The sequence below is a fragment of the Penicillium concentricum genome (genome assembly GCF_028827145.1).
Source record: "Penicillium concentricum strain IBT 3081 chromosome Unknown utg000001l_segment0_segment0, whole genome shotgun sequence".
Lineage (NCBI taxonomy): Eukaryota > Fungi > Ascomycota > Eurotiomycetes > Eurotiales > Aspergillaceae > Penicillium > Penicillium concentricum.
Window position 1 is genome coordinate 2,042,226 of NW_026622754.1, and position 24,653 is coordinate 2,066,878.

General features: G+C 47.2%; 11 protein-coding genes across 11 annotated transcripts; 7 read left to right on the forward strand and 4 right to left on the reverse strand.

The window, feature by feature from the left end:
* Nucleotides 1–68: 68 nt before the first annotated feature.
* N7517_000762 (endopolyphosphatase) lies at nucleotides 69–1,942 on the forward strand (the record flags this gene model as incomplete). Its single annotated transcript, XM_056718492.1, has 2 exons — nucleotides 69–219; nucleotides 279–1,942. The coding sequence occupies 2 exons, from the start codon at nucleotides 69–71 to the stop codon at nucleotides 1,940–1,942; spliced, it is 1,815 nt and encodes a 604-aa protein (XP_056582627.1).
* A 1,589-nt stretch (nucleotides 1,943–3,531) lies between these two features.
* erg27 lies at nucleotides 3,532–4,614 on the forward strand (the record flags this gene model as incomplete). Its single annotated transcript, XM_056718493.1, has 1 exon — nucleotides 3,532–4,614. One exon carries the CDS (start codon nucleotides 3,532–3,534, stop codon nucleotides 4,612–4,614), a length of 1,083 nt encoding a protein of 360 aa, XP_056582628.1.
* Nucleotides 4,615–8,449: 3,835 nt separating this feature from the next.
* Nucleotides 8,450–9,441, forward strand: N7517_000764 (uncharacterized protein; the record flags this gene model as incomplete). Its single annotated transcript, XM_056718494.1, has 2 exons — nucleotides 8,450–8,591; nucleotides 8,666–9,441. 2 exons carry the CDS (start codon nucleotides 8,450–8,452, stop codon nucleotides 9,439–9,441), a joined length of 918 nt encoding a protein of 305 aa, XP_056582629.1.
* Nucleotides 9,442–10,543: 1,102 nt separating this feature from the next.
* Nucleotides 10,544–11,805, forward strand: N7517_000765 (Short-chain dehydrogenase/reductase SDR; the record flags this gene model as incomplete). Its single annotated transcript, XM_056718495.1, has 6 exons — nucleotides 10,544–10,619; nucleotides 10,689–11,143; nucleotides 11,199–11,325; nucleotides 11,378–11,452; nucleotides 11,507–11,611; nucleotides 11,672–11,805. The coding sequence occupies 6 exons, from the start codon at nucleotides 10,544–10,546 to the stop codon at nucleotides 11,803–11,805; spliced, it is 972 nt and encodes a 323-aa protein (XP_056582630.1).
* Nucleotides 11,806–11,859: 54 nt separating this feature from the next.
* N7517_000766 (uncharacterized protein) lies at nucleotides 11,860–12,300 on the reverse strand (the record flags this gene model as incomplete). The annotated part of the gene is made up of 1 exon (XM_056718496.1): nucleotides 11,860–12,300. One exon carries the CDS (start codon nucleotides 12,298–12,300, stop codon nucleotides 11,860–11,862), a length of 441 nt encoding a protein of 146 aa, XP_056582631.1.
* Nucleotides 12,301–13,182: 882 nt separating this feature from the next.
* N7517_000767 (uncharacterized protein) lies at nucleotides 13,183–13,434 on the forward strand (the record flags this gene model as incomplete). The annotated part of the gene is made up of 1 exon (XM_056718497.1): nucleotides 13,183–13,434. The coding sequence occupies one exon, from the start codon at nucleotides 13,183–13,185 to the stop codon at nucleotides 13,432–13,434; it is 252 nt and encodes an 83-aa protein (XP_056582632.1).
* A 1,637-nt stretch (nucleotides 13,435–15,071) lies between these two features.
* N7517_000768 (uncharacterized protein) lies at nucleotides 15,072–16,163 on the forward strand (the record flags this gene model as incomplete). The annotated part of the gene is made up of 5 exons (XM_056718498.1): nucleotides 15,072–15,275; nucleotides 15,330–15,434; nucleotides 15,493–15,835; nucleotides 15,895–16,071; nucleotides 16,123–16,163. The coding sequence occupies 5 exons, from the start codon at nucleotides 15,072–15,074 to the stop codon at nucleotides 16,161–16,163; spliced, it is 870 nt and encodes a 289-aa protein (XP_056582633.1).
* Nucleotides 16,164–16,619: 456 nt separating this feature from the next.
* On the reverse strand, nucleotides 16,620–17,046 carry N7517_000769 (uncharacterized protein; the record flags this gene model as incomplete). The annotated part of the gene is made up of 3 exons (XM_056718499.1): nucleotides 16,620–16,635; nucleotides 16,687–16,949; nucleotides 17,020–17,046. The coding sequence occupies 3 exons, from the start codon at nucleotides 17,044–17,046 to the stop codon at nucleotides 16,620–16,622; spliced, it is 306 nt and encodes a 101-aa protein (XP_056582634.1).
* A 275-nt stretch (nucleotides 17,047–17,321) lies between these two features.
* On the reverse strand, nucleotides 17,322–18,646 carry N7517_000770 (arsenic resistance protein; the record flags this gene model as incomplete). The annotated part of the gene is made up of 4 exons (XM_056718500.1): nucleotides 17,322–17,969; nucleotides 18,037–18,123; nucleotides 18,181–18,323; nucleotides 18,379–18,646. 4 exons carry the CDS (start codon nucleotides 18,644–18,646, stop codon nucleotides 17,322–17,324), a joined length of 1,146 nt encoding a protein of 381 aa, XP_056582635.1.
* A 299-nt stretch (nucleotides 18,647–18,945) lies between these two features.
* Nucleotides 18,946–19,513, forward strand: N7517_000771 (putative arsenate reductase (Arc2); the record flags this gene model as incomplete). The annotated part of the gene is made up of 3 exons (XM_056718501.1): nucleotides 18,946–19,098; nucleotides 19,148–19,262; nucleotides 19,326–19,513. The coding sequence occupies 3 exons, from the start codon at nucleotides 18,946–18,948 to the stop codon at nucleotides 19,511–19,513; spliced, it is 456 nt and encodes a 151-aa protein (XP_056582636.1).
* An 829-nt stretch (nucleotides 19,514–20,342) lies between these two features.
* N7517_000772 (transcription factor domain-containing protein) lies at nucleotides 20,343–23,746 on the reverse strand (the record flags this gene model as incomplete). Its single annotated transcript, XM_056718502.1, has 4 exons — nucleotides 20,343–21,971; nucleotides 22,046–23,396; nucleotides 23,457–23,523; nucleotides 23,590–23,746. The coding sequence occupies 4 exons, from the start codon at nucleotides 23,744–23,746 to the stop codon at nucleotides 20,343–20,345; spliced, it is 3,204 nt and encodes a 1,067-aa protein (XP_056582637.1).
* Nucleotides 23,747–24,653: the final 907 nt, after the last annotated feature.

The following is a 24,653-nucleotide window of genomic DNA, read 5'->3' on the forward strand; positions in this document are numbered from 1 at the left end:
TCCCAAAGGCTTCCAAGGAAAGATTCTTTTCATCAACTTTCGACTCTTGGACTTGGTTTAGAGGACTCATGCAGTCAATTTTCTTGCTGCTGGGCCTCTTTGCCGACGCCATCTCCGCCAGTCCCTTGGGGCAACATCCGTTGGGATACCCAACGGAGCCTGCAGGCCTGGCGGAGGGTTTGCGCAAACCTGTACGCGGACGATTTTTGCACATAACTGGTGAGCGGACACTTCTCTTTGTCCAGATTTATGTTGTGTAACTCCATGCTGACCAACAGATTTTCATCCCGACCGCCTCTACAAGCCCGGAACCTCGATCGATCGCTCGTGCCACCACGGTAACGGCCACGCGGGGTATTTTGGAGCGGAGGGCACAGATTGCGATTCACCCTTATCACTTGTGAACGAGACATTTCGCTGGATCGAAGAAAACTTGAAGGATGAGATTGATTTTGTGATTTGGACCGGGGATTCTGCCCGACACGACAATGACGAAAAGCTCCCTCGCACAGCAGATGAAATTATGGATTTGAATGCATTCCTGTCACAAAAATGGATCAGCATTTTCAGCGAGGAGGGGGTTCGTGAGACCTCGAATGCTGTGCCCAAAATGTCGATTCCTGTGATCCCGACATTCGGTAACAACGATATCATGCCACACAACATTTTCAACGAGGGCCCGAACAAGTGGACGAAGCGCTTTGCGGAGATATGGGGCCAGTTTATCCCAGAAGATCAGCGTCATACCTTTGTTGAGGGCGGTTGGTTCACCGCGGAGGTGGTCCCCGGTCGGCTAGCGGTCATCAGCCTCAACACCATGTACTTTTTCGATTCCAACAGTGCGGTGGATGGATGCAACGCCAAGTCGGAACCTGGATACGAGCACATGGAGTGGTTGCGGGTGCAGTTGAAAATCCTGCGCAGCCGCAACATGAAAGCCATCCTCATGGGCCATGTTCCCCCGGCGCGGTCGAGCGAGAAAAAGAACTGGGATGAGACATGCTGGCAAAAATATACGCTCTGGATGCACCAATATCGTGACGTTGTGGTCGGCAGCTTTTACGGCCATATGAACATCGACCACTTCATGCTCCAAGATAGCAACAAGGTCAACATTGATTCAACGGCCGATGGGAAAGTGTCCGTCAGGTCCAAGACCGACTACCTTGAGTCGCTTCGAAATCAATGGTCCTCATTGCCATCGCCTCCATCGGGCATTTTCGAGGAGCTTGACTCCATGTCGAGTCTAGGCGATTTCTCAGAAGTTGAATTGGCGAAGAAAGACAAGAGGGGTAAAAAGAAGGATAAGAAGAAGCAAAAGTTCTTAGACAAGATTGGAGGCCCGTGGGCAGAGCGATACAGCGTATCGCTAGTAGCTCCCAGTTTGGTTCCGAACTTCTTCCCCAGCCTGCGCGTGATCGACTACAATATCACGGGACTCAACGGTGTCGCACATGGGGTGGATTTGTTCACACCTAAGGTTGACGATACAACTTTTGAACTTGAAGATGATGCGATTGATACGCCAGCACCCAGCGACGATTCTCTGCTATCTCCCGAAATTCAGAAGAAGAAAAAGAAGAACAAGGGCAAGAAAAAGAAACCCAAGTTCAAGGTCCCCGAGCCCCCATCGTCAACCGCTCCTCCCGGCCCTGCATACTCGAACCAGGCGTTCACGCTGCTTGGCTACACTCAATACTACTCCAACCTAACCAAACTCCACGAACAGATCGCGGCAGGCGAACGAGGCAAGAATCCTCGTCTCGACTACGAGATCGAATACACCACAAATGATGACGTGTATCAAATGAAGGACCTGACAGTCCGCAGCTTCTTCCAATTGGCCAGCAGAATTGCCGAAGATGGAGCCGAACAAAAACAGACGGATGTCAATATTCCAGACGCATCAGCGTCTGCCAAGAAAAAAAGAAGAAGCCAATGAACGATATTTGGCGGGCTTTCTTGGGGCGCGCCTTCGTTGGATTCGAAGTTGATGACCTGGATGTATAGGGCGATTTTGTAGCATTTTTTTGGATACTTTTGCATGTACGATACATAATAGCTCTCAGGCTTATACAATGGAGACTTGTGGATTCACAAGATGTTCATTCTAGATTATATGGATATGAGAACATGAGATTGGAGTAAAAAGAACAAATCAAATTCAAATTCAAATTACCAAGTCTTTCATTCGTCTTATACTCTACAAGAGGCTTGTCTAATTGGGTCAAGGACATTCTGGCGGTGTAACTTCTGTATTGGGAATACGTCAACTTCAGTAAACTTCAGTACAATGTAGAATGAACACAAGACTTTCAGAGTGGATTTCTACAATACCCCGTACCTCCAATACACAGCCACTGCCAACGTGGCAGTCCGTGCTCCCGAGCACTTGGGCTATTATTTTAGGGCCTATGATAAGTAAGGCGTGAAATCATCGTTTTCCAGCCAATCTGCTCTCTTGTCGCAGCCGCTGCCACGTAGCAATCCCCGTCATTACCATTTAACAGTCATGGCGAAACTTGGCCCAGGAGAGTGAACAGCACATCAATTGTATGAGATGGCTATACAATTATAGGGTGAATTGTACATTTAGTTTATAGTAGACCGTTACCTCTTTTATCTCAATCAGTTTTGCTGGGATTACTGTGGGATTCCACTAGTGTCCTTTACTATACAGTACGCGCATATCCCAAGCTCATATCAGGGGAAACTTGTAGGACCTTGCAGGGAAAATCTCTCTTTCCAATTCTCTTCTCCATGGGCTTTGACTCCTGCCCTAACACCCCCAATTCCAATTCTAACCCAACCCGAGCTCGAGCCTCCGAGCTTCATACCCGAGAATCCCCAATTCCTTCCCCGCACAGAGCCCAAAATCGCATTGCGCCCACTCTATCCCCTACTTTTCCAGCCGCACGATGCGTCAAGTCTACTTGCAATTCAGCTCTGAGCTCCGTCTCTACTCCTTGCGTTAGCCGAATTTCTAGAAAATTATTCCGAAGTCGCCCGTCGCTAGATCGAAACAGGCAATATTGATTCGATTGATCGCGCGGATAACATCGTTCCGTGTGTCGACTACAATTCAACCGTTATATACTCTGTCGCAATTGGAGTTGGTACCCGCGCTAGGAACGAAAGCTATTGGCTGTGATATACTCCGCGGTCTGAACAACCGCCCCCTCGGGTCCCGCTGAACCTTGCAGCTTGCGCGGAGCTCGCGACTCTCGGTTTCGGATATTCCGTGTATTTTCCCTTTTCGATTCGGTGCGTCGCTGGAACAGTCTGAGATTTTTGGACGCCAAGATCTTGATTTCGCAGGTCAATTGGTCCGCGACTTGGGGATACGCGCGTGGTTGGAGCATGATTCAGTCGCTGCGTTTGATTATTTGAAATTCTGTTTGCGCGAATTTCGGTAAGTCCGAGCTGTCTTCGCCTATTCCCTTGCCTGTTGAGACATTCCCAGCTTCGCAATTGAATTTTCTTTCGGTCAATTGGTCTTCTCCGAACTTCCCCCGCCTGCTGCTCACCAATATGGCTGACTCCATATCCCCAGATTCCCCGAGTTCCGGGTCCTGGGCTTTGTGGATGGCCTCCTCCGAAGTGGACCAGAAGGCCCTGGGCAATTTCGCCGCCGTCATGGGCCTCGAAAACCCCCTGCTCTCAACAATGCTATACAAAGTCCTCGGCGTCTCCGTCATGCTATCAAAAAAGCTTCTTAGAGCCCGCAAGCTGCGACGTCTCGATACAACACGCGAAACAAGATCCCTCCAGCTGTACCATCACATCATATGGCTCTCCCGCGAAGGCCTACTAATACTGGAGGGTTACATCCTCCCCATGGTAGACAGATTTGTCGAGCTAAAAGTGCTTGCCTACAAACTTCGCGCTTCCTTCTACCATATCTTCGTCCTATTCCACAATCGTCCAATCTTCACTCCAGACACCGACATGCCAACCCGCTTCAAACATGACTCAATATACGGTGCAGATGCCCTAACCGCTCTCGGCGTCACAGACTACAAGTCCAAAATGAATAGCACATCAACACCAACATCCAGGCCCCCAGGCCTACCAGTAATGCAACCTGTCCAGTCACCCCAACCAGCCTCAACCTTCCTCCTCCCCCCGCTGGACTACACAGCTACCGCAACAGCCTGCTTCAACCACGCAGCAACCCTCTCCGACAAACTTCTCCCAGGCTCACACCCCCTCCGTCTATCCGTCAAGCTCGAATACGCAGCTTATCTATACGACTGTCTTCAAGACCCCGTCGCATGCCGCCGTCTCGCAAAACAGGCCATCGCAGACGTCTACAATGCCCAAGAGGGCATGGACGACGAGAGCTTCGAAGACGCCGCAGAGATCGTCAGCGTGTTAGGCAAGATGGTCAAACGTGGCGGGAAACCAGGTTCCAGTACTGGCACTCCGGGGAGCAGTGTCTCCCGCACTGGTCGCTCACGCAGTCGCAGTAGTCTCGCACCTAGTCATCTTGATACTAGTGTGCCGACGACCGTCTCGCCTGTGCCGGTTACGAAATCCACGCCTGTCTCTGATGATCGGGTAGGAGTGAGTCGTCCGGCTGTTCCTGATGCTTCTATGATGAATCCCATTTGATGGGGATGGAAATGTGCATGATTATGATTTAACGGGGATGAAACGCAAAGGATTAAAGAAAAGCCGATGATCTATATTTTGTTGTCTTGGCGTGTTGCGCTTTTATGTGTGGGATGTATTGATTTCTTTTTGTTTTTGCTTTTACTCAGCATGTGTGTAGATGGACATTATGCATTTCTTTTGATATCTGTAGATATACGCTACGCTTTGATGACTTTGATTCACTACTGACGAAGGAATGACATGTTTTGCGCCTATGCTGTTAATGATGTCGCGTTGTACAGGTTGTTACAGTGATCATACATATCGCACTACCTGCACGCAGAATTCCAGAAACAAATATTAGACATGGTGATTTTCTGTTTGGCCTGCCGCAATATCTCTGCTATAAAAGCAGTGTGAAGGTAGAATACGTATCACGTCTCTTAGTTATATTTTTATTTTCTTATGTCCACTTGACATCTCTCTCTTTGGACCCACGGTCGCCACCAATGATGGCCTTCTATATCAATATACAAACTGTATATAAACCTAGCCTCCGAAATCTTCTTCTCTTCTATCCATTGGATGCTAGTTGTTTAGGAGCCAACAACCCCGATGCAGCTGATGTCCAAAGGTTGTCGGAGTTAACGTCTCCAATACGCATGATGGGCCGGCCTTTTGGAGGGGCTAGTAATATGAATGAAGTATGGATGAAGGCATATGCCTACTGATGAAAGCTCACCTGAGTTTGTTAAGAGATCTGTGAGAACTGACAACAATCCGAGAAAGGTAATGGGAATGCACGAAGTAAGAGAGATCCGAGAAAGGGCAATGAATCATCTCGTATCCCCCTTTTCATTTTGAAAGCTCTCTATAACCGTCTCTATGGGAAATCCACGCACTTCATACACACAACTAACTTTGCATAAATCTCAGGTCGGAGTCTTCCCTCGTTGTTGTCTTATTCAACCACCAATTGTCTTCTGCAAGCACTACGATGCTCTGAACACGGTTTGTAACGCCTGCATCATCTTGTATAACGGGCGAAGACTTACAAGCTGACTCGACTGGCTTATTTAGGCGAAATCCCCGCCTATTTAAAGGTCATGGATCCTCCGTACCAGACTCAAGCCCGAAATCTGATCCAAAATGCATATCATCGGAAAGCAGCGGTGACCGAAAGTGCCCCGGTCACTATCCAAAGAAAGGAAAGCAAGGAAAATCTACCTGGCCCCTCCCCGGGGTCATTAAGTAACCAGCTGGGCCTAGAAGGTCGTCTACCATGACCCGTTTCTCATATGCCGAGAAGGAATAGATGAAGAATGGAAACCGAACGGCATTCGTGGCGATACCAAAGAACAAGGTAAAATAGGTGGATATACAAGAGGGAGAGAAAAAAAGTATTCACGGAGTCGAAGAGACCGGTCTCGTCATGGACTTGATACTCAAAGACGACACTCGATAAAATCGTCAACTAGTAATCAGACCATGGGCAACGGTATATGAATCCGAATCATTTCAATCGTGTCTAAATGAGCAAAGTCTTACTACTCATTTGGACTGTGCCAGCTAACGCACAGACCATTGCAGTCAATATGTCGACTGAAGCCATACGAACTCCCTTGATACAATCCCGTGCAAATCTTGGCCATCGATCGCTACATCAAAAGCCAAGTTCTGGGACGGTTGCTGCGGGCTCAAAAAGGTGAACCAACATCCGGTACCACCCAGGAGACTCGGTCAAGCGGTCCAAATTGGTACTCATGGAGACACTTCGTGGTGTGTGGAAAGCCACTGACGAGAAAGTCAGCGAGAAACTGCCCGAAGTGCAGTTTGTGCTGGCAATCAATAACAAGCCCTGGTTTAAGGCCTTTGTGGGTACACTAGAAACCGATTATGACCAGCCATGCTTTATGGGCGTCATCTGGGACGAGTTCATTTCCTCCAAGAGCAAGTATGGGCCTTGACACAGGGAAGAAGGAATACCCGAGAAGAGAAGAACTCAGAGAGTGTCTAAAGAAAACATCTAAAAGGATATCGGAGCGTTATCTTACATATACATTCCTTGTAGTGGGTTAAGCTAGTCTTGGTCTGCAGACGGATACTGTGAGTAGGGTTTCATCCGTGAAGTGTCATCACGCAGAGTGCTCTTAGCTTAAGGCTACTCACAAGTCTGTTTGATAACTCGCCAGCTGGTCGGTGATGGGTTTCAAGGTGGTCATTGAGAGAATGACAAAGTGGTTCTAGATATTGCAGGGAAGTTGATGAAGTTGATGAAGTTGTGATAGTCGAGGTTAACGTTGACGTTGCCCCTGTCTTCATAGTGTTATCCATCCCGTTCTCAGACTCGGCTAGCAATAATCCCCTGTGGCGATCGTTAGAAGCGATTACATGCAGACTGGGGCATGATCTTGCCAATTTGATGTATCCACCATTCCACCAGGTTTGGTCGGATGAACACGGCCCAGATGGGTTGTGGGTTCCCCGTCTGTCATTCATGTATTCAGTCCGGCAAAGGTTGATCTTCGAAGGGTGGCTGGCTAAAGCTGTAAGGTCTGAAGATCTATAGGGAAGGAACCTTTCCCATCGCTCCTGCTTAATTGTGTTGATTCAGGAGATTCCCAAGGTCCACAGGACTTCGCTTTTTCTTTTGTGATTTTCCTGTACACTTACCTAGGTATTTATTGTCGGTTTTCCTTGGAGATAAACATGTTGGCATTGATATCTCCTATTCTCGTATGTTCTCCTGGTCATTTGGAATAAGGTCGATTCAAATAGAAGGCTAATCCGTGGATAGAGAATGATGATGTCTTGGACCGGAAGACCAGATTACTGTATTTATGATAGATAGTTGGCAGGAAGAGAAGATATCAGAAAATATTACAAAAAGAATATCTGAGCAGACTGCCAATAAAATTTCGAAACCAAAACGTACTGAAAAGACTTACAAGGGTGCATAAGCAGCCAGCTACTCTTGTCTGTTATGTATTGGTCAACAGCCTACCCGAAACTAGAGGAATATGCAGCGATCCAACAACCTTCTAAAATGAAACAGGGAAGACATAAAGTAATAGACCATGATCAGCTTCAGTACTGTGTAGTCTACTCCGTACAGAGGTCAAGTCATATCAGTAGGGCGCTACACGTGGGCCTCGATGCCGATCAATTGCTATTGTCGAATGTTGATCGGGTTACCTCGATAGACTTGGCTCACATCACTATATGCAGAGGGGTAAACAAGGGAATAAACAAATTAGCCGGCTAAAAACCAACGGAAGTTCGCGAAATCCTGTTTTCCTGTTTTGGAGTGATCGACATATTTAAATGCCTCAGGCCAACATTGCTGGAAACAGAAAATAGAAAACTTCAAACTGTCAAAATGTCCAAAATGTGGCCAACGTGGGAAACATTCTTCGACATTTTGACATAGGGGGGTTTGTACACTTTCAGATCAAACGGGAGATTCAAAACAAGAGTTGATAGTGATCGACGTCATACTCGGAGCTCTGTGCGAAAAAAAAAAAAGAGCCAAGACAACCGCATCCGACCTTTTAAGGGCTCCATATCGTTCTAATAATCCGAATCCACTTGAATCCACCGCATCTGCCATTTCACGTCTTTTCTCTCCAGCTACACACCTTCCCGACCACCTCCCCGATCCACCAGCCCCCCTGCGCGTCGTCGCGTTGCTCTGCAGAAACGCTGCATCCCACGGAACGTTGCATTAAACGCGAAACGGTCAATCCCCTCCATGGCCTTCAGATTGTCATTCTTGCTTCTTCTCGATTCTCGTGAACCTTGAACCATAACAAACCCTCTGGAAGCTCCTGGACCGAGTCAGGGAGCAGGGATAATGCGGTCTGGCTTTGATAAACCTGGCGCGCTCCCACTCCTTATCCTGATTGTGTTCTCGCTACTCACATTGGTGCCATCGCTACCGAATCTCTACCACTCCAAGTTTGCGGACTTCAGCTTCTACACTGGTGCAGCTCGCCGTATGTACCCTTTCCGCCAAACTCAACCTCAACTTCAAGCTCATTCAAGTCAACTAACCAAGCCGACTGTCCAGAGGTCCCTCTCCTTCAAGATAGTGTCACCGAACTAGCACCGAAAGTACACCCGCTCAACGAGCCTCGCAAATCATGGGTTCTTACAGCATCACATCGATCGCGAGGCAATCGCCCACCGATTACTGCACGCGTTGGAAATGACGCTGTGGTCCCAGCCAGCGAAACAACCACAGTCGCAAATAAAAGTCGACTCTCATCCTTCACCCGCGAATCCTCATTTTCATTTGGCCGCAGAGCCCGCGCATTCAGAACCTACTTCATCCAACAATTAGACGACTACCCATTCCTCACCTCATTCTCCAACCGCAGCCTTGCAGGCTCGACGCATCCATATCCTACCATTACCATCAACGAATCTCTCCCAACCTTCGACAACAACTCTCCTCCCAGCATCCCGCCATATAATCATTCCTCCGACAGCACCCAGGAGCCATTGCTGCCCTTTCCTGCCTCCCTCCGCGATATGTGTCAGCAGGCCTGCCACGTCGCCCTTGATTTTGGAAAACGCGTCGGACTCCATGGAGCAAATTATGCGAAATCGATCTTCCTCCCGGACCAGATCTCAGGGGCTCCCACAACATTAATACCCCACCCCACAATTTCCAACGACGCCTCAAATCAAGACCCATTCATCCCATCCGAGCAAGCACCGCCCCAACAGAAAGTTGGCGCTGAGGATTCCACTGATGCTGCCGCTGGTCGGCACTCGCGGGAGCTCCATGGAAGCTGCATGGCTGTGGTGATTGGTCTTGTTGCAGGCATCATGTGGTTCTAGAGCAGGCTTTTTTGGGTACTGCTACTTTCATGTCTGCTGATATGAGTGATGACCTTTCTTGTTTTTATTTGGTTTGGCGCATTGTATTAGATACGTGTAGACAATTGGGCCGGTGGCTCTGGTTTAGCCTCCTGTTGGAATCTAATAATCACATTTACCATTTCTCGTCTTGGTACCAATTCATCTCTCTAGGGTATGACTTCAATGGGTCCTTGTTGCATCGATATCTGTGCATATTATTTTCTATGTTACTATTTCTTATCAAGAAGGGCTCCTTCGGATCTTGCAGAACCACACGCACTGAGCTTTCAGCTTCTGTGGCTTGTTCACGCTGGGGCTAGACAAGTCTTGGATATCAAGTCCAGGAAACTAATCGGGGATGGATGGGAGAAATCCGACTGTGGTACTTCCACCCTTCTACTCAGAGCAAACTACGGCGGTTCCCCCTGAGAAATCTCTGATATGAGGTAATTCTCCCTACTCAATTAAGAACATCATCTACAGTCGCACAAGGGTACATGTGCAACCCAGGCGGCTTTGTGCATGCGTTTTGGCCCGTTAGTTCCCCTCAATTTGGACATGTTGCTGTTTACTTGTCTTGAAGAACGAACCCACTACCTACCTATCTCTTACTATCGTCTTTACTTCATTTAATCAGATGCAACTGTAGTATAATATCATACTTGAACGTGTTCTGATATTGGATTAAATCTCGTCTGCAAATGGCACAATTTATAGGAATTAACGGAGTTTTTATCTTAAGTCCTCCACAAATCTCCAAAACTGTATTCCTGGGATGTTCCATCATCTTCTAATCGCTCATTAAACCATATCAAAGAAACAACCCGAAGGACTTGATACTTGATGACATTAGGCTAACCTGATATGGTAAGGTCCGGACTCTAGTGGAGACTTTTATGAACGTTGATTGGCCGTTCCGAACTATACCCACGATGCACTGAAGTACACTTAATCCCATTATCACCGAGAGCAAACGTATAAAGGAGACCACTGTATCTGGTTCAAATGGAGGAGACATCAATCAAACTTCATTCCTTCCTTCATTGCTCCTATCTTCTATCCTCAAACACCTTCACCCAAAATGTCCAACAATCAACAAGTCCTCCGCTCCGAGGTCGTTCTGGAGAAATATGGCAAGGCCCTTGCTGGAAAGACAGGTAATCAAAGGCTATTTCCCATCATCTGTCAAGTAGCAAAGCACTAACAAACCCCCCTACTTTTTGTAGTGCTCATCACCGGCGTTTCCGACGACTCCATCGCAGGCGAACTCGCACTTCAGCTTTCTGCCGCCGATCCAAAGCTACTCATCCTAACTGCCCGTTCCGGCTCAAAGGTGGCAGGAATTCAAGAAAAGATCAGATCAGCCAAGCCAAATGTGGAAACCCGCTTTCTCAACATGGACCTCAGTGACTTGGGCGCCGTGCGAAATGCTGTCAAAGACCTAGATGATGTGTCTCACATCGACCATCTTGTCAGCGTGGCCGGGGTTATGTTCCCACCTTACAGCAAGACAAAAGATGGATTTGAGAGCCAGCTTGGAGTCAATTATCTGGCGAACTTCTTGCTCGTGAAGTTGCTCCTACCAAAAGTCCGTGCTGCGGGTTCAGATTCGTCTGTGGTTATCATGGCCTCGTCCATGGTCAGACAAGGGAAGATGCACTTCGACGACTACAACTTCAGTGTGAGTTCGATAGGCATGTTATTTTTAACCCCGCTGACATTCCATTTCCTTGCAGGATGGCCAAACCTATGAACCGATGGTGGCATACGGCCAGTCGAATGCTGCCAGAGTCATGTTTGTGAAGAGACTGGGTGAGAAGTTGAAGAACGAGAAAATCCGCGTTTTCAGTGTTGATCCTGGTGGTATTTTTTGCTTCTCCTTAGTATTCAATGCATCTAGCTGACCAACATTTAGCCGTTCAAACCGGTCTGCAACGACACTGCCCTCCCGGATTTGTTGACCAGGTCGCCGAATGGAAGAAGGCCGGAGGTATGTTTTCTTTTCCTTGTGTATGTCTTATTTCTCACTAATCGACCTCTCTAGCCATGGTTGATATGGATGGAAATCCATTCGAAATTCCTCCGTGGACTACTACCTCAGAAGGAGCCGCTACTGTCATCACGGGCATGGTTGACCCTACCATCGCAAGTAAGTAGATCCCACATGCCCATAGTTCTACTGTCTTGTACTAATCATGTCCGCATATAGGGTACAATGGCTCGTACCTCAGCCAGAACGCAGTCTCCGACCACGAATTGCACACCCACATCAACGACGAAGACAACTGGACCAAACTGTGGGAGCTGAGCGAGAGCTTGACCCAGGAGAAGTTCTTGCTGTGAGAGATATAAAGTTAAAAAATACTCTGATGTGTTTATTATATAGAGTTTGTAATATCACTTGATCATTCTGAACATGATGGGCTTCTCCCCTCGCTGTTTCCTCCAATAATTAGAAGATTCAATTATATCGGGACAGTCTTTTACCATCCAACTCCATTTTTTTATCAATGACTCCGAGGCCTCGTATGCAGATGGATCCCAAGCTTCGCCCCAAACACGAAGTCCGACTTCCTGCGAAGAATCACGAGTCTCATAAAAGTCGCAGCATATTTCATCTTCGTCAATTTCATCTGTCCTAGCCAAGAGGGCCTCTCGTAGCGACAACATCGGAATCAAATCGATCCAGGGGTGGTGGATAATTTTCCTTTGCTTTTGGGATGGATAGAGGCTTGGTGGTAGATGTAGCGTTGATGGACCGACAAGGTTGAACTGCGATGCGAGGTCTTCCTCGAGAAGCTCGATCGTGAGGCCCATGAGATTGGCGTTGACTAACATCGCTCGAATTACACTGCACTGGGTGGCGTGCAAGGTGGGATTGGGCGAGAAAACCGGGTTCTCGATCATATGCAAAGCTTTTGCATGGAGATTTTTTATAGACTCATCATGCTGGGTAGAGTTGAAATGACATAAATATTCTTCATTTTGGCGGGGAGGCGATGATAATTTCGCGACTTGATGACTTGTTGTTTCTTTTGTGAATTCGTTCATTTTTGGAACGTTCGAATCCTCGATATAGACAACCCATTTCCTGTCTGGCGTTTTGTTTTTTTAGTCTCTAACGCCTTCCTTTTTCCTATATAAAATATCAGTATAAATAGTTGAAGTTAGGCTGGGAGTGGCGAATAGGAGTGCCACCTACTGCTCGCACGTTGATTGAGGCGATTTTGGAGTCGTCTTCGGGCTGCGGGATCTAACATCTCCATCGACTTCTCTGAACTTATTTGCTCGCGAGCAAGCGATTTATCATCTTGGAAAGTCATTTTTAGAGCACTGTAGTTGAGGGGACGAAGTGGTAAGACGTGAGAAGGTTTGAACCGGGGGGTTCGGAGTTAGGTATAAAGTCCGGCGCGTTAGGTCCGAATGAACGCGACAGCCTAACTGGACGACCTAATACAAATATTTTAGAGCTGAACTACACATCTTTTATTTTCGATTAAGCTGGATAATAATGATACGATATCAATTTACTAACTCTCTGGGCAACTCGGAAACACCTCCGATAATCTGTTCATCCCCTTCATATTCATGACGTAGCATAGTGGCCAAAAACCGAGAATAACATTCTCCTATGTCTTGGAGACAACGACCGTCTTTAGATATTCATTTGTCACATTAGACGAATATTTGCCCTTCATTTTATTTATTGCTTGATAGAATATGAATCTTTTTAAACTCCGCCGAATACTCACTTGTTGGCGTAAGAAAGGTTCAGATTCCGCAACAGAAAGCAAGCCACAAACAATTGCCGAGAATGACAAAGGAGATGAGGAACCGTACGGTGGTTTGAGCGAGGTCGCTGCTCCGATTCCGGTTGAACGCACAACCGAAGAGGAACAAGCGCGGCACGAATCCCTTGATAGCAACCTGTCTGGAGGGTCACATTCGCACCCTCATCTCTCCAATAATTAAATGATTTGAACACAGGTATATGTTTCGCATGCCCTTCATGCTCCTTCGTCGGTGGAATCTTACTAATTTACAAAAGAATGACTTCACAGAGTGCGCAGCAGTTTTTCTGGAAAATGAGTAACAGTGTTGTCGGATATAAATAGCTCCAAATATGCCATTTTTTGCCTCAAAAAACTTATACAGAAGGGAATACTGCCCCGCTTTGATCCGAAATTCCGAGGGGACTTGGATGAGCCTCTCTGTTTGAGCATGGCGGGTCGCTATATTTTGCACCTACAGGTGGTTATCAACTTGAGTATGAGCCGGATTACGGTCCAGCTTGCCACTTTTCGCATCGTAAAGGGGCTTACGCATATACTCAAAGCGATAAATTCAAAGCAGATCAGTGTTTGAAAGCCACCTGGGAATCGTGGGACCGTGGTGTCATGGGCAGCAATATGTATATACGGCTTAAAGGAAGGCCATTCAGCATACGTGATTAGATTATCTGCTTGAACACCTCAGTACTATCCGAGAGGATTTTGATAACAGAGCAGCTATTCTGAGAGGTTAGTATATGATTCGTATTTGTGCTTAGTTCAAAGATTATCCGTGGTATATCAGAGACAACGATCTCACTGCGTGGAGGAAAACATTTCTTGAAGAACGAAGGTTGATGAGGTGAAGGACAAAATCAACTGCATTGGTGGAACTTCAAAAGTTGTTATAAGTGAGTAAGTAAAAATGCCGAGTGTATTACGTCCATGGGTTTGCGTTCATGGGTCTATGAGCGACTCTACTGGTGTAGGGGAAACTGGATTAGAAGAAGCATCAACTGTTTGGACTCGAAAGAACGTCAGGTTAGGAGCCTCCATGCATAGTATATGCAGTAGCTGTGATGCAAGGTGTTAAAGAATCAATATAAAAATAATAACAGGGAGTCGAACCCTGAGTGCCTATGGTAATTGGCTATATATAGGTGACTTCCTAATCGGGAAGGAGGTCAGTTATAGGGAAGGTAAACATAACTCTACCTAAAGATCCGCCCCTGTTAGCTCAATGCGATGGGAGGCGCGCAATATACAGCCTACTGGTGCGGGCGAGGGCATGCTTGAGTGTGTCCCCCCCCCCCCCCCCCAAATCCGGCGTTGTAGAGGCGCGTCCTCTCACACCCCTGGGTAATTGACAGGCACTTAACCTGAGTGAGGTACTTTGTACTCTCGAATGATAGCCCGGGTGTAAAAAGTGGATACTGACTTTTTTTTCCATATTGATTTTAATTCACCTTTGTTAATCACTTCTTTCTTTGTCCTTGCTGCACCGACTAATTGATTGTTATCGGATAAGGTTCTAAGGCTGTCTTCTATGGCTTACATGAATAAACTGCATAAAGAGCCAAGGTTGGGTCCTGAGGACTAACACCCTTTTCCATCTCATTGGTCGAATGCAGTGACATGCCAGAAACAGTGAGGGCCAATAAAATGTTACAAAATATCGTAAAAATATCCACAAGTATGACGGAGTAGGCAGTATCAGATTGATGACATGCTGCTATGCTCATTGCGCAATATATATAATCACAGATGCTGCGCCCCTCAACTGTAAGAACCACTTCTCTTCCAACCACCTGTTCCGTCAATAAAAGTCAAAGTCGCAATATGAGTTCAAATTCCATCTATGGTAGTGTCCAAGATCGCTATGGTGAATTGGCTGATCGCTCTTCCACAAGCGAGGAGAAGAAAACCGAGCAAAGTATTGCCCAAGCATTTGGTTATGATGCTGCAGACCTCAGCTCAATTCCCCAGGCCGCAAACCTTGGAGTGAGCTGTGGAAATCCCTTGGCCCTTGCCAACTTGCGAGAGGTCAGTATTACCGCCACCTAGTCTTATCGTGCGACTTCCTAACATTTCCTCTAGGGTGAAACAGTGATTGATCTGGGTAGCGGTGGTGGTATCGATGTTCTACTGGCGGCCAAGAAAGTCGGTCCCGAAGGGAAAGCCATTGGTGTAGACATGACAAAGGTGATCCTTTTACTCAACTCAATGACTTGAGATAACCCAGCTGACACAAATAACACAGAGCATGCTCGAACTTGCTCGCAGAAATGCGGAGAAAGCGGGTGCTTCCAACGCGTCCTTCATCGAAGCCTCAATCACGTCTATCCCTCTGCCTGACGCCACCGCCCACTGCATCATCAGCAACTGTGTGGTAAACCTCGTTCCTACGCCTGACAAACATCTTGCGTTCAACGAGATGTTCCGCTTGCTGGGACCGGGAGGTCGCGTTGCCATCAGTGATATCCTGACTCGCAAGGAACTCCCCCAAGAAGTGGTCAACAGTCTATCCTTCTACGTTGGATGCATTGCAGGTGCCAGCCAGGTTAACGAGTATGAGAAGTATCTCTCCGAGGCGGGATTCAAAGGTATCCATCCAAGTGTAATTGTGCTTTATGCGTTTCGCTAATCATCTTTTTCTTCCTAGATGTCGTGATCGTCGATACCCACAGTGACATCAATGTTTACAAAGATTTGGTTCAAGGACAAATGGATCTTGGAGAGGCGAACGACCAGTTGGAACCTACTTCGTGTTGTGGAGGAACACGAGAGAAGAACGCCAGCGGAGGAGACTTGCTGGAGTGTGACTTTAATGAATGGGCTGGTGAGTCTTCAAGCCTTTTCGATTACCGAACCAACACTGACTTTGATTCAGGCTCGTTTCAAATTTATGCAATTAAGCAGTTGGAGGATTGAGGCTTAGTTGCAATCAAACTGACATATCTCAAGATATTTCCGTCAAAACTTTAAGAAGCACTTGGTTATCCACCCTGCATCCTTCCAACGGACCGTTCCCTTGCTTGAACCCACGCTCCATCCGAAAATACAAGACATCCAATTCCACGCCTTTGGTGTTGCATTGGATTACCCATTGACAGGCTAAAGAGCACAGAGTTGTATTCAGGTCGCTTGGAATACTTGTTTCAGTGCTTTCGGTGGTCCCTTGATACTGGCTAGCCTCAAGAATAGGCTCTGCAGGCTCCGGTTCTATCAAGGGAGGATCCAAATTGGCCAAATTATTTGTCTCGTTCGATAGTAACGGGATATTGAAATCCAGCCCCATGTTAGGCGATAAACCTGACGAATCCCATTCTTCCCAAAATGACAAGGGAGTTGGATTTATCACATGTTGGTGAGTCTTCACGCTACTAGTCAACGAGCCTGTAATCTGTAAACAATTAGAATCTTACGACAATAATTGTTCAATTGGTGACCTTACCGCAGATACCATATTTGGTTCGCTGTCGTGAATGCTTCCGGGGGTGCATCCAAAGAGTTGAAGTTGATGTCTAGGGTAGCCAATAACCCTCTCATCCAGGCATTTTCGGATTGCAATTTATCAAATGCTGATAGCGATGGTGAATGTGTCGATGCCATTAATTCGTCATATTTTTTGGCTTTTCCCTCTAATTCTCGGATATATTCTAGGCGTTTTGCCCTTGATCGACGTTGATTATTGCGAATGCGGGCGAGGTCTTCGCTCTATACGAATAGAACATGAGTGGGATGGAATAAAAAAAATAAAAAGATGGGATGATTTCTAGTAACCAACCTTGGTCTTGGTTTTTGGGCGAGGCATAGTTGAATTCGGGCAGTGGAATTCTTGTAGCAAAGGGCTTTTCTAACAACTGTAGAGGAAAAAGAGGAAATTGAAGACATTCAAATATAGATGAATGATTTGACGTTGAAATAAAAAAGAACTGGAGAACTGGAAGGCAAGTTGATGTTGTCCAATCAGACGAAAGTGGCATGTCACTGGTGACCCCGCAGATCGCGTGACTTGAACTTGATATTAAGGGCTCTCTGCCCAGCTGTCTCTCTATTAATTCTTAATATCTCATGTACATTTTGTTCTTAATCATCCCAGCCAATTCGTCTAGCTATCCATTTAACAGCATATACCAGACCCAACAGCACAGGAACCTCTATGAGAGGCCCGACAGTCGCCGCAAGAGCCTGGTTGCTATCCGCGCCAAACATCGCCACCGCAACAGCAATTGCCAATTCAAAATTGTTGCTAGCAGCTGTAAAGCTCTGCACAGTGGCCAGCTTATAACCGAATCCTAATTTGTACGCCACAAGGAGAGTCGCAAAGAAGATGATCAGAAAGTAAACGATGAGCGGTGCTGCCACTCGGACCACGGAGACGATTTGCTGGACCACATGGCGGCCCTGCGAGGCGAATAACACAAGGATTGTGAACAACAGGCCGATGAGAGACCAGGGGCTAAGCCATTTCAAAAAGGTTTCATCGTACCATTTTGCAGAAATTCGTCGGAGTACAAAACGCGTGACGATTGCGGCGCCGAGAGGTATTCCGAGAAATACCGCGACACTTTGGGCAGCTGTTGAATACTCGAATGTGACTGGATCGCCGCTGATAACGCTGATGAAGAACACTCCCATTGGAGCGAAAAGAACCATCTGCAGCACTGAGTTGAAAGCGACGAGGATGGCGCAATATTCGTTATCGCCTCCGGCTAGTCCTGTCCAAACCAGTACCTGATGCAGGCTGGGGGTTAGCATAATGTCGTTTATAAAGGCGGGTTGCTGATGGGTGTAGGCTTACCATAGCAATGCATCGTGCCAATCCAACAACGATCAGTCCCTGTCGCAATTCTGGCTCGTCAGGCAAAAACGCCCAAGCCAAGGCCAGCTAATGAAAGTAAGTCAGCAATTGGCTCTGTGCCGTGAGAGTGTTGGAATAACAAACCATAAGAAATGGAGCAATAATCCAATTCAGGAGAAGACTAAAGGCCATTTGGACCCAAATACCTTTCTCTCGGAAAACATGATGCAGGGATTCGAACCGAATCTTGCACAGGATAGGGTACATCATGACGAGAAGACCCACAGCTGTAAATTCATACTCAGTTAGTAAATTCCCCAAAATTGTTGGACTTGCACGTACCGATAGGAACAGAGACTCCCACGAATTTCCCCCTTTGTAGGGCAGGACCTGTGCTTGGGACAAAATTGCCCAGGATGATTCCAATTGCCATAGCAAGAAAGATCCATAATGCCAGGAATCGGTCAAGGAGACCGAGACTTGAGAACATTGACTGTTTCTCCGATGGCTCATCTGGAGAAGAGGTTTCATTTTGCTTTTCAATGTCGCATGTTTTTGCCTGGCCGTTGGGGGCACTGGCGGAGCATGACTGTGGTCGTATGGACGTCATGGGGGATAATCGAAATGGATCGATTGATATTCTATTGAGTAGGCAACGGGTGTCGGTACACGGGATCGCAGAGCGTGGGTTTTTATATTCTCTCGTGTTTCTGGATATTTTCCATAGAACTAACTGGCGATGATATGTCACTAGCGGGCGCTGATTGGCTGAAGAATTAGACTATCAGCGGGGCCGTGAGATGTGTCTCAACCAATGAGAATGAGGAAGTGACATTCCTCACAGGCGAGGGGTATTCGAGGTCTTCTAGCAGAGTCGACAGTTTCAGTATCAAGTCATTTACAACCAAAATGTCAACCGAGCTTCCATGGCACGCTGCATATCCCGCACCAAGGAGTGCGGCGCCCTCCATCTCGCGAGAAGAGCTATTGCAATGGATTCGAGAGGGTAAACAAGCAGGCAAAGACTTTGTACTTGTTGATTTGCGTCGCACAGACTATGAGGTATGGGAAGTTCAAAACAGTGACGTTTTCGTGCGCTGATGTGTCAAAGGGAGGAACGATCCAAGGGTCATTGAACTTGCCCGCTCAGAGTTTATACCCTACGATCCCAACATTATATTCTCTTGTGTCAAACAGCTCCGTGAAATATGTGATTTGGTATTGTGGTGAGATTTACTCAATAAATATGATAACGACTTTCTGATACAGGGATACTGATCTGCGTTTAGGATCATCTGGAGGTCGGGGTACTCGTGCAGGTGGCTGGTTTTCGGATTATCTCGAAGATCAACACGATATAGAGGTCAAGAGCTTGGTCCTTACCGGAGGCATCAAAGGATGGGTGGCGGCTGGTCCTGAGTATACATCCTTGATGACTGGTTATGATCCCTCTGTCTGGACAAGTAAAAGTAGCTAGTTGAGGTTAATGAACATTGAATCCAATGGCGTGAAGTTTATCGTCAACTTCCCATTTCTTAAAAGTATAGCAAGTGGAGTCATAGAAAGAGGTATACAAAAAAAGAGAGGGCGCCAATCCACGAACCCCGTCCCGTCAGGACCGCCACCCCCTTCAGGAGGGGGACCCAGTCATAATGCAAAGTCGGGTGTGGGAATTACCTCCATACACCTCGGTCAGCCTTCGCAGCTATACCGACCGACCTAAGCCAGTTGGCCGACCGGCCTAGGCAAAGTGATATAACCAGCAGTCAAAGAGGTAGTACTTCAGATGCCCCATCCACTAAGCTAACCAGGGTGGATTGGCTGATAGGGGACCTTTTACCTTCCCTATATAGGACATATTTCCTAATTGGGACATATGGTAATATACACTACTCAGAGTTCGATTCCTCCATAAGATGGCTTTTATTTTAATGCTCCTACCTCTGGTTAACCCCCTCCAGGGCTGTAGATCTAAAATCCTACTCAATCATCCCTTCGCTCAAAGACTTCCGTTCTACTCACGATCTTGGGCTAGACGTTCATACTTCTTCTCCCTTTCAAGAGTGTAACCATGGACCTTACAAGCCCTTCACTGTGGCTACAGGTTGACGCCAAGTGTTAATTGAGATTCAAGGACTTTCGTGACTAAGGGCACACATACATATAATATAACATGCACATCTGTATAAAGTGGAGTAATTTAGAACAAAGGAGATTTCCATTTGGTAGCTACTACATACATAGACTTATGATCGATGTTGATATGAGACATGGCCCCGAGATCTAACCTTGAAGTGAGAACAGAGTTACACATCCTGGCTATCCATGTCGAAAGGTAGGCTTTCAAGCCAGCCAAAGGTCATTCTACGGCCAGTTATCTTATCACTGGCTAGCCGCCCATTAACGAACCTCTCAAAGGGAATATCAATTCCCAATCGATCATAGATTCGGCCCCAGACATTGCGCGGGAGCGCGATATCACAATCACAAAGAATAGTGTCCACAGACACAGATTTCAGGCGCACTAGACTAAGAAAGTTGCGGGAGCGCTCGAGGCGTTGCTTCAGGCGGGGGGCCTGTTCGCATTTCCCTTCGTACTGGTGTAGCAGATTCTCAACCTTCCGGATGTCCTGAGCCATAGTGCTCATCGATCTGTCCATTGGGGCTGTTGGAGATGCGCATTGCTTAGTTCCATCCATAAGGCAGGGAACACTCATAGTCGCAATCAGGACAAGACTAGCAGCATAGAGATATTCTAGCTGTTCGCACTTGCCATTGTCATCGTCGTACTTCTTGAAAGAAGCATAAAGCGTCTGGACAATGTCCTGAGCGGCGACGAGACATTTGATTGCCCCATGGTACACCAGGGCGAGAAGAACAGACGAGTTCACCGAGTCCAACTCCTTGCCGGTCAGATGAGGATTTTTTTCACAGGCACACGCATGGGAAAATCGCAAGGCTAGTATCAAGAAAGGCCGGTGCTGGCGAAGTCGGAAGTAGAAATAGCGTAGATGGGCGAGGAGGGACATGCGGTGGATGCTGGCGTCCTTCCGGGTGGTAAACTCGATGGCAGCTCCCTTCCATTCCAGACATTTGGGTAAACCATTATACCAGCTAGACAAACTTTCATTCAGCTCCTGGAATGGACCTAGGTCCACGGTGGAAAACCATTTGATGGGGCATTCCATGCGCGTCACACGTAGATTGTTTTCAACGGTGATCAGGTCATCGGTGTGCTTCAAAAGTGAGGCACAGGCAATGAAGAAATAGGATGCCACGAATGATTGGCTGCCGCCAGATGATCCGATAGTCGTCTCAATGTGCGACTGCATCGGCATTGGTGAGATGTAAAAGACGTCGAGGTATTGATTGACAACACCAAGCTGGAGGGCGAGAAATAGTTTCTTCGTCCAAAGGGACTGCCATATCACCCGGACCTGTCCCAGCGATTCTTTGTCAACGGCGAGGCATCCACCATGCATCGTGTGCATCTGAAGGGATTCCGCTTTGCTGATAGCCAAAGATAGGATCTCCCAGCCCTTTTCCAGATGACCAACCATGTGGACATACTCGATTTGGAGAATCCGTCGGTAGAAGTATTGAAGCGAGGTGGTATTGCCTTCGTCCCTCAGTGTGGATACAGCGGCGTCGTTCCATTTGCGGCCTTCCCAGAGGCTCTTTTCACGAGTGAGATGACAGGCAACTGCAAGACAGAACCCGAGGATTGGATCAATGGCCTTGGGCGCCAGCTTGCCGTGGTTCACAGCCATGTTGAAAGCTACTTTCAGTTGGTCGAGATCAAGAACAGGCAGTAAATGACCATATTTGTGAAGGAAAATGTCCCAGAGCATCTTGGGAATTTCGGAGGCGAGTGGTTGGCTGCTAGAAGCAACACCCTTAGAAATCGGGGCGAGGGCATTGATAGAGTTAGACGACTGGGTCCCAGAAGCAGCTTCCTTAGGAGCCCGGGGGTGAAGTCATTGGAGTTGGACAACTGGGTGCCAGCAACAGCACTTTTTGAAGATGGGGCAGTGATGTCCTTAGACTGGCTGTCAGAAGCAGGACGTTTCTTAGACGCAGACTGCGTGGCAGGAGACGCCGCGGTGTCGTTGGATTGCGACAACTGGCTGCGAGGAACCGAAATGCGCCTGATCTTGTGCTTCAAACTTGTCACAGGAATCATGGTGTCGTCAGTCAGATCGACGGATTCCAGATGTGGGATGGATAAAGATGAATGAGATGGAAAAGGAGGGGGATGGGTTGGTGAAGGAGACAGAGGGAGGGGAGGGTTTTGTTTACGAGTTGGTCGCGATGGTGATGCTGGCGTGTATGAGGAAGGCACGCGTGGAGAGGTGGGCTTGGGTGGCACCTTCCTTTTTGGAGTCGCATGTTCTGCTTTGACACCTGGACTGTCCAAGGTGGCATTGGCAATATCTCCTTCAGGGTCTAAAAGCTCCGCGAATTTCCTACAGTTCGCACGACTCAGCTTGGATTTGGTCGATATGGCTGTAAGGAGATGGTTGCGGAGGAATCCGATGCGTGAGTCTTTCTTGTCCAAGCCATAAGCATCAGGATGAGACGTGAGTTTGCTTAGGCGATGGAGGAACAGCTCGTTATGGTTGGATGTTGGTTCAGCCGATGTACTTGACAGACACTCTTCAACGCATATGATTTGCTCTTGTATCCTCTTCTCCTCAGGGCTCATCAATGGCCCGTACAAGAAGTTCTCAAAGCGACTGAGAAGAGCACGAGAGCATCGGCCACCCTTTTCCAGCTTGTTGTATGCAACTTCCATGAGATCATCTTCTTCGCGCCACTCGTCATTAAATTGAGTATCCCCCAATCGAGAAATCGTAGGATCAGTGCTCGGGCGTTCAATCTTAGCTTTCTTTAGTAGCTTTATGATGTTGCGCAAAGGCTCTGCTGCAAGATTGCGATGCTTCATTCTCTGAACGTTGATTTCGGTGGTCAAGTTGCACCGGAGCTCCGTTTCATCTGCACGCAGAGTAGGAGAGATACTGCGCATGCGGGGTGGAGGATTCGGCCTACTTCCACTGGGCATACCGGTGTCAAATGGTATGACCTGACCTTTTGCTAGCGCAGGTTGCCTAGCGGGACTTCCAGAGCCAAGTTCGGATATCTTCTGCCGCTTCGCAGGAGACTGCTGGGGTATCTCCGTCTGCTGGTGGCTGGAATCATTTTGGATGGGTAATCCAACCACAGCATTGACAAGTTCAGTTCGTTCAGGGGCGTCTATAGCTCTTGGTCTTTTATCGCCCGTTGAGGGTAAAGCAGAGGCATTATTGCACATTGGCCCTGAGAATGGAGCACCAGTCTTCTGGGTGATTCTATTCTCGGCACTAGATGATATAAAATTAGTCTTTTTGACTTGCCCACACTGATAGCACGAGCCAACATACACTGGTAAATCTGCAGAAGGATATGAGCATTCAGTTGCAAACCCCGCGCTCTCACATGTGTTGCAGACTATGTAAATAGTCAGTCGTCAATACTTGCAATCCTCGGTGCCCTCTCAAGTCACAGAGTACTTACCTGGTTTAGTGCGGTCACAGCGCCTGTGTCTTGCCTTGCATTTTGTACAAGGAAATCCCAGCGGATGGTTTGACGGTGCTAAATAGGTCGTTGACAATGGAGCGGATGGTGACCGTGAAATGTCAGTGCCATTCACCATTGGCGTTTGATCAGCCATTGTCAGGTTCAGTTCAATGCATCAGTTGATGAGGGATAAGATCTATGAATGTATCAGTATTAGTCTACGTTGCTCAGACTTGGGACGATAGAGTTGGCCTGGCTGGTTTGACTGTAGCTTGATAGAGACCGTACAACACCGCCATAAAGCCAGGAACAAAGAGTAATATGAGGAAATCACTCACCAATATCAACCTGAGTTGCATGAAAGGATCAAATGAAACTGAACAGGATGAACATGTCAGTTGTTGGTTGGTTCGCGAAGTACATATGGTTCGCGGTGAAGTGAGAGTAATCATTTGCGTGGAATGCGAAAGATGTTACGCCAGAACCACCGGTCGGATTTGACGACTTCTTACCGAGGAGTTCAATAATATGTTGTTCTGAAATGATTCACGGTGGAATAATTGATGAAAACGCGTAGAGACGCGTGGCAGAGCCGTGATGGTCACAATATAGATGGTTGTAAAGCTCAAGTTGTGACGGGAAATTCGAGGTCAAACAAGAGTTCAAGATCAAGTCTAACCTTGCTGCATCAAATCAAACATCCTGGATAGTATGCCGCATCTTCTTGCGTAATGACGATGATGTCAATAAAGGCCTACTAACGAGTAGTAGGGGTTAGGGGTACCTAGTTGTTGCTTTACCGCCTTAGCCATCCATATCTGCTAACTCGCGATGCCTCGGTAGTAGCCATGCGATGCCCTCTACTAGTGAATAAAGGAACTTAGAAACGGGTCCATAAAAAAATACATTTTCTGATCACTGGTCGAGTCTAGTTGCAGTCTAGTTGCAGACAAGAGAAAATGACTGAGTTGTGGGGAATACCTCAAGACATTAGTACCAAATAGCTAGGATAAGTCAATTTGGGAAGCAAAACTAATTGGAACTACAGACCAAGTATATAA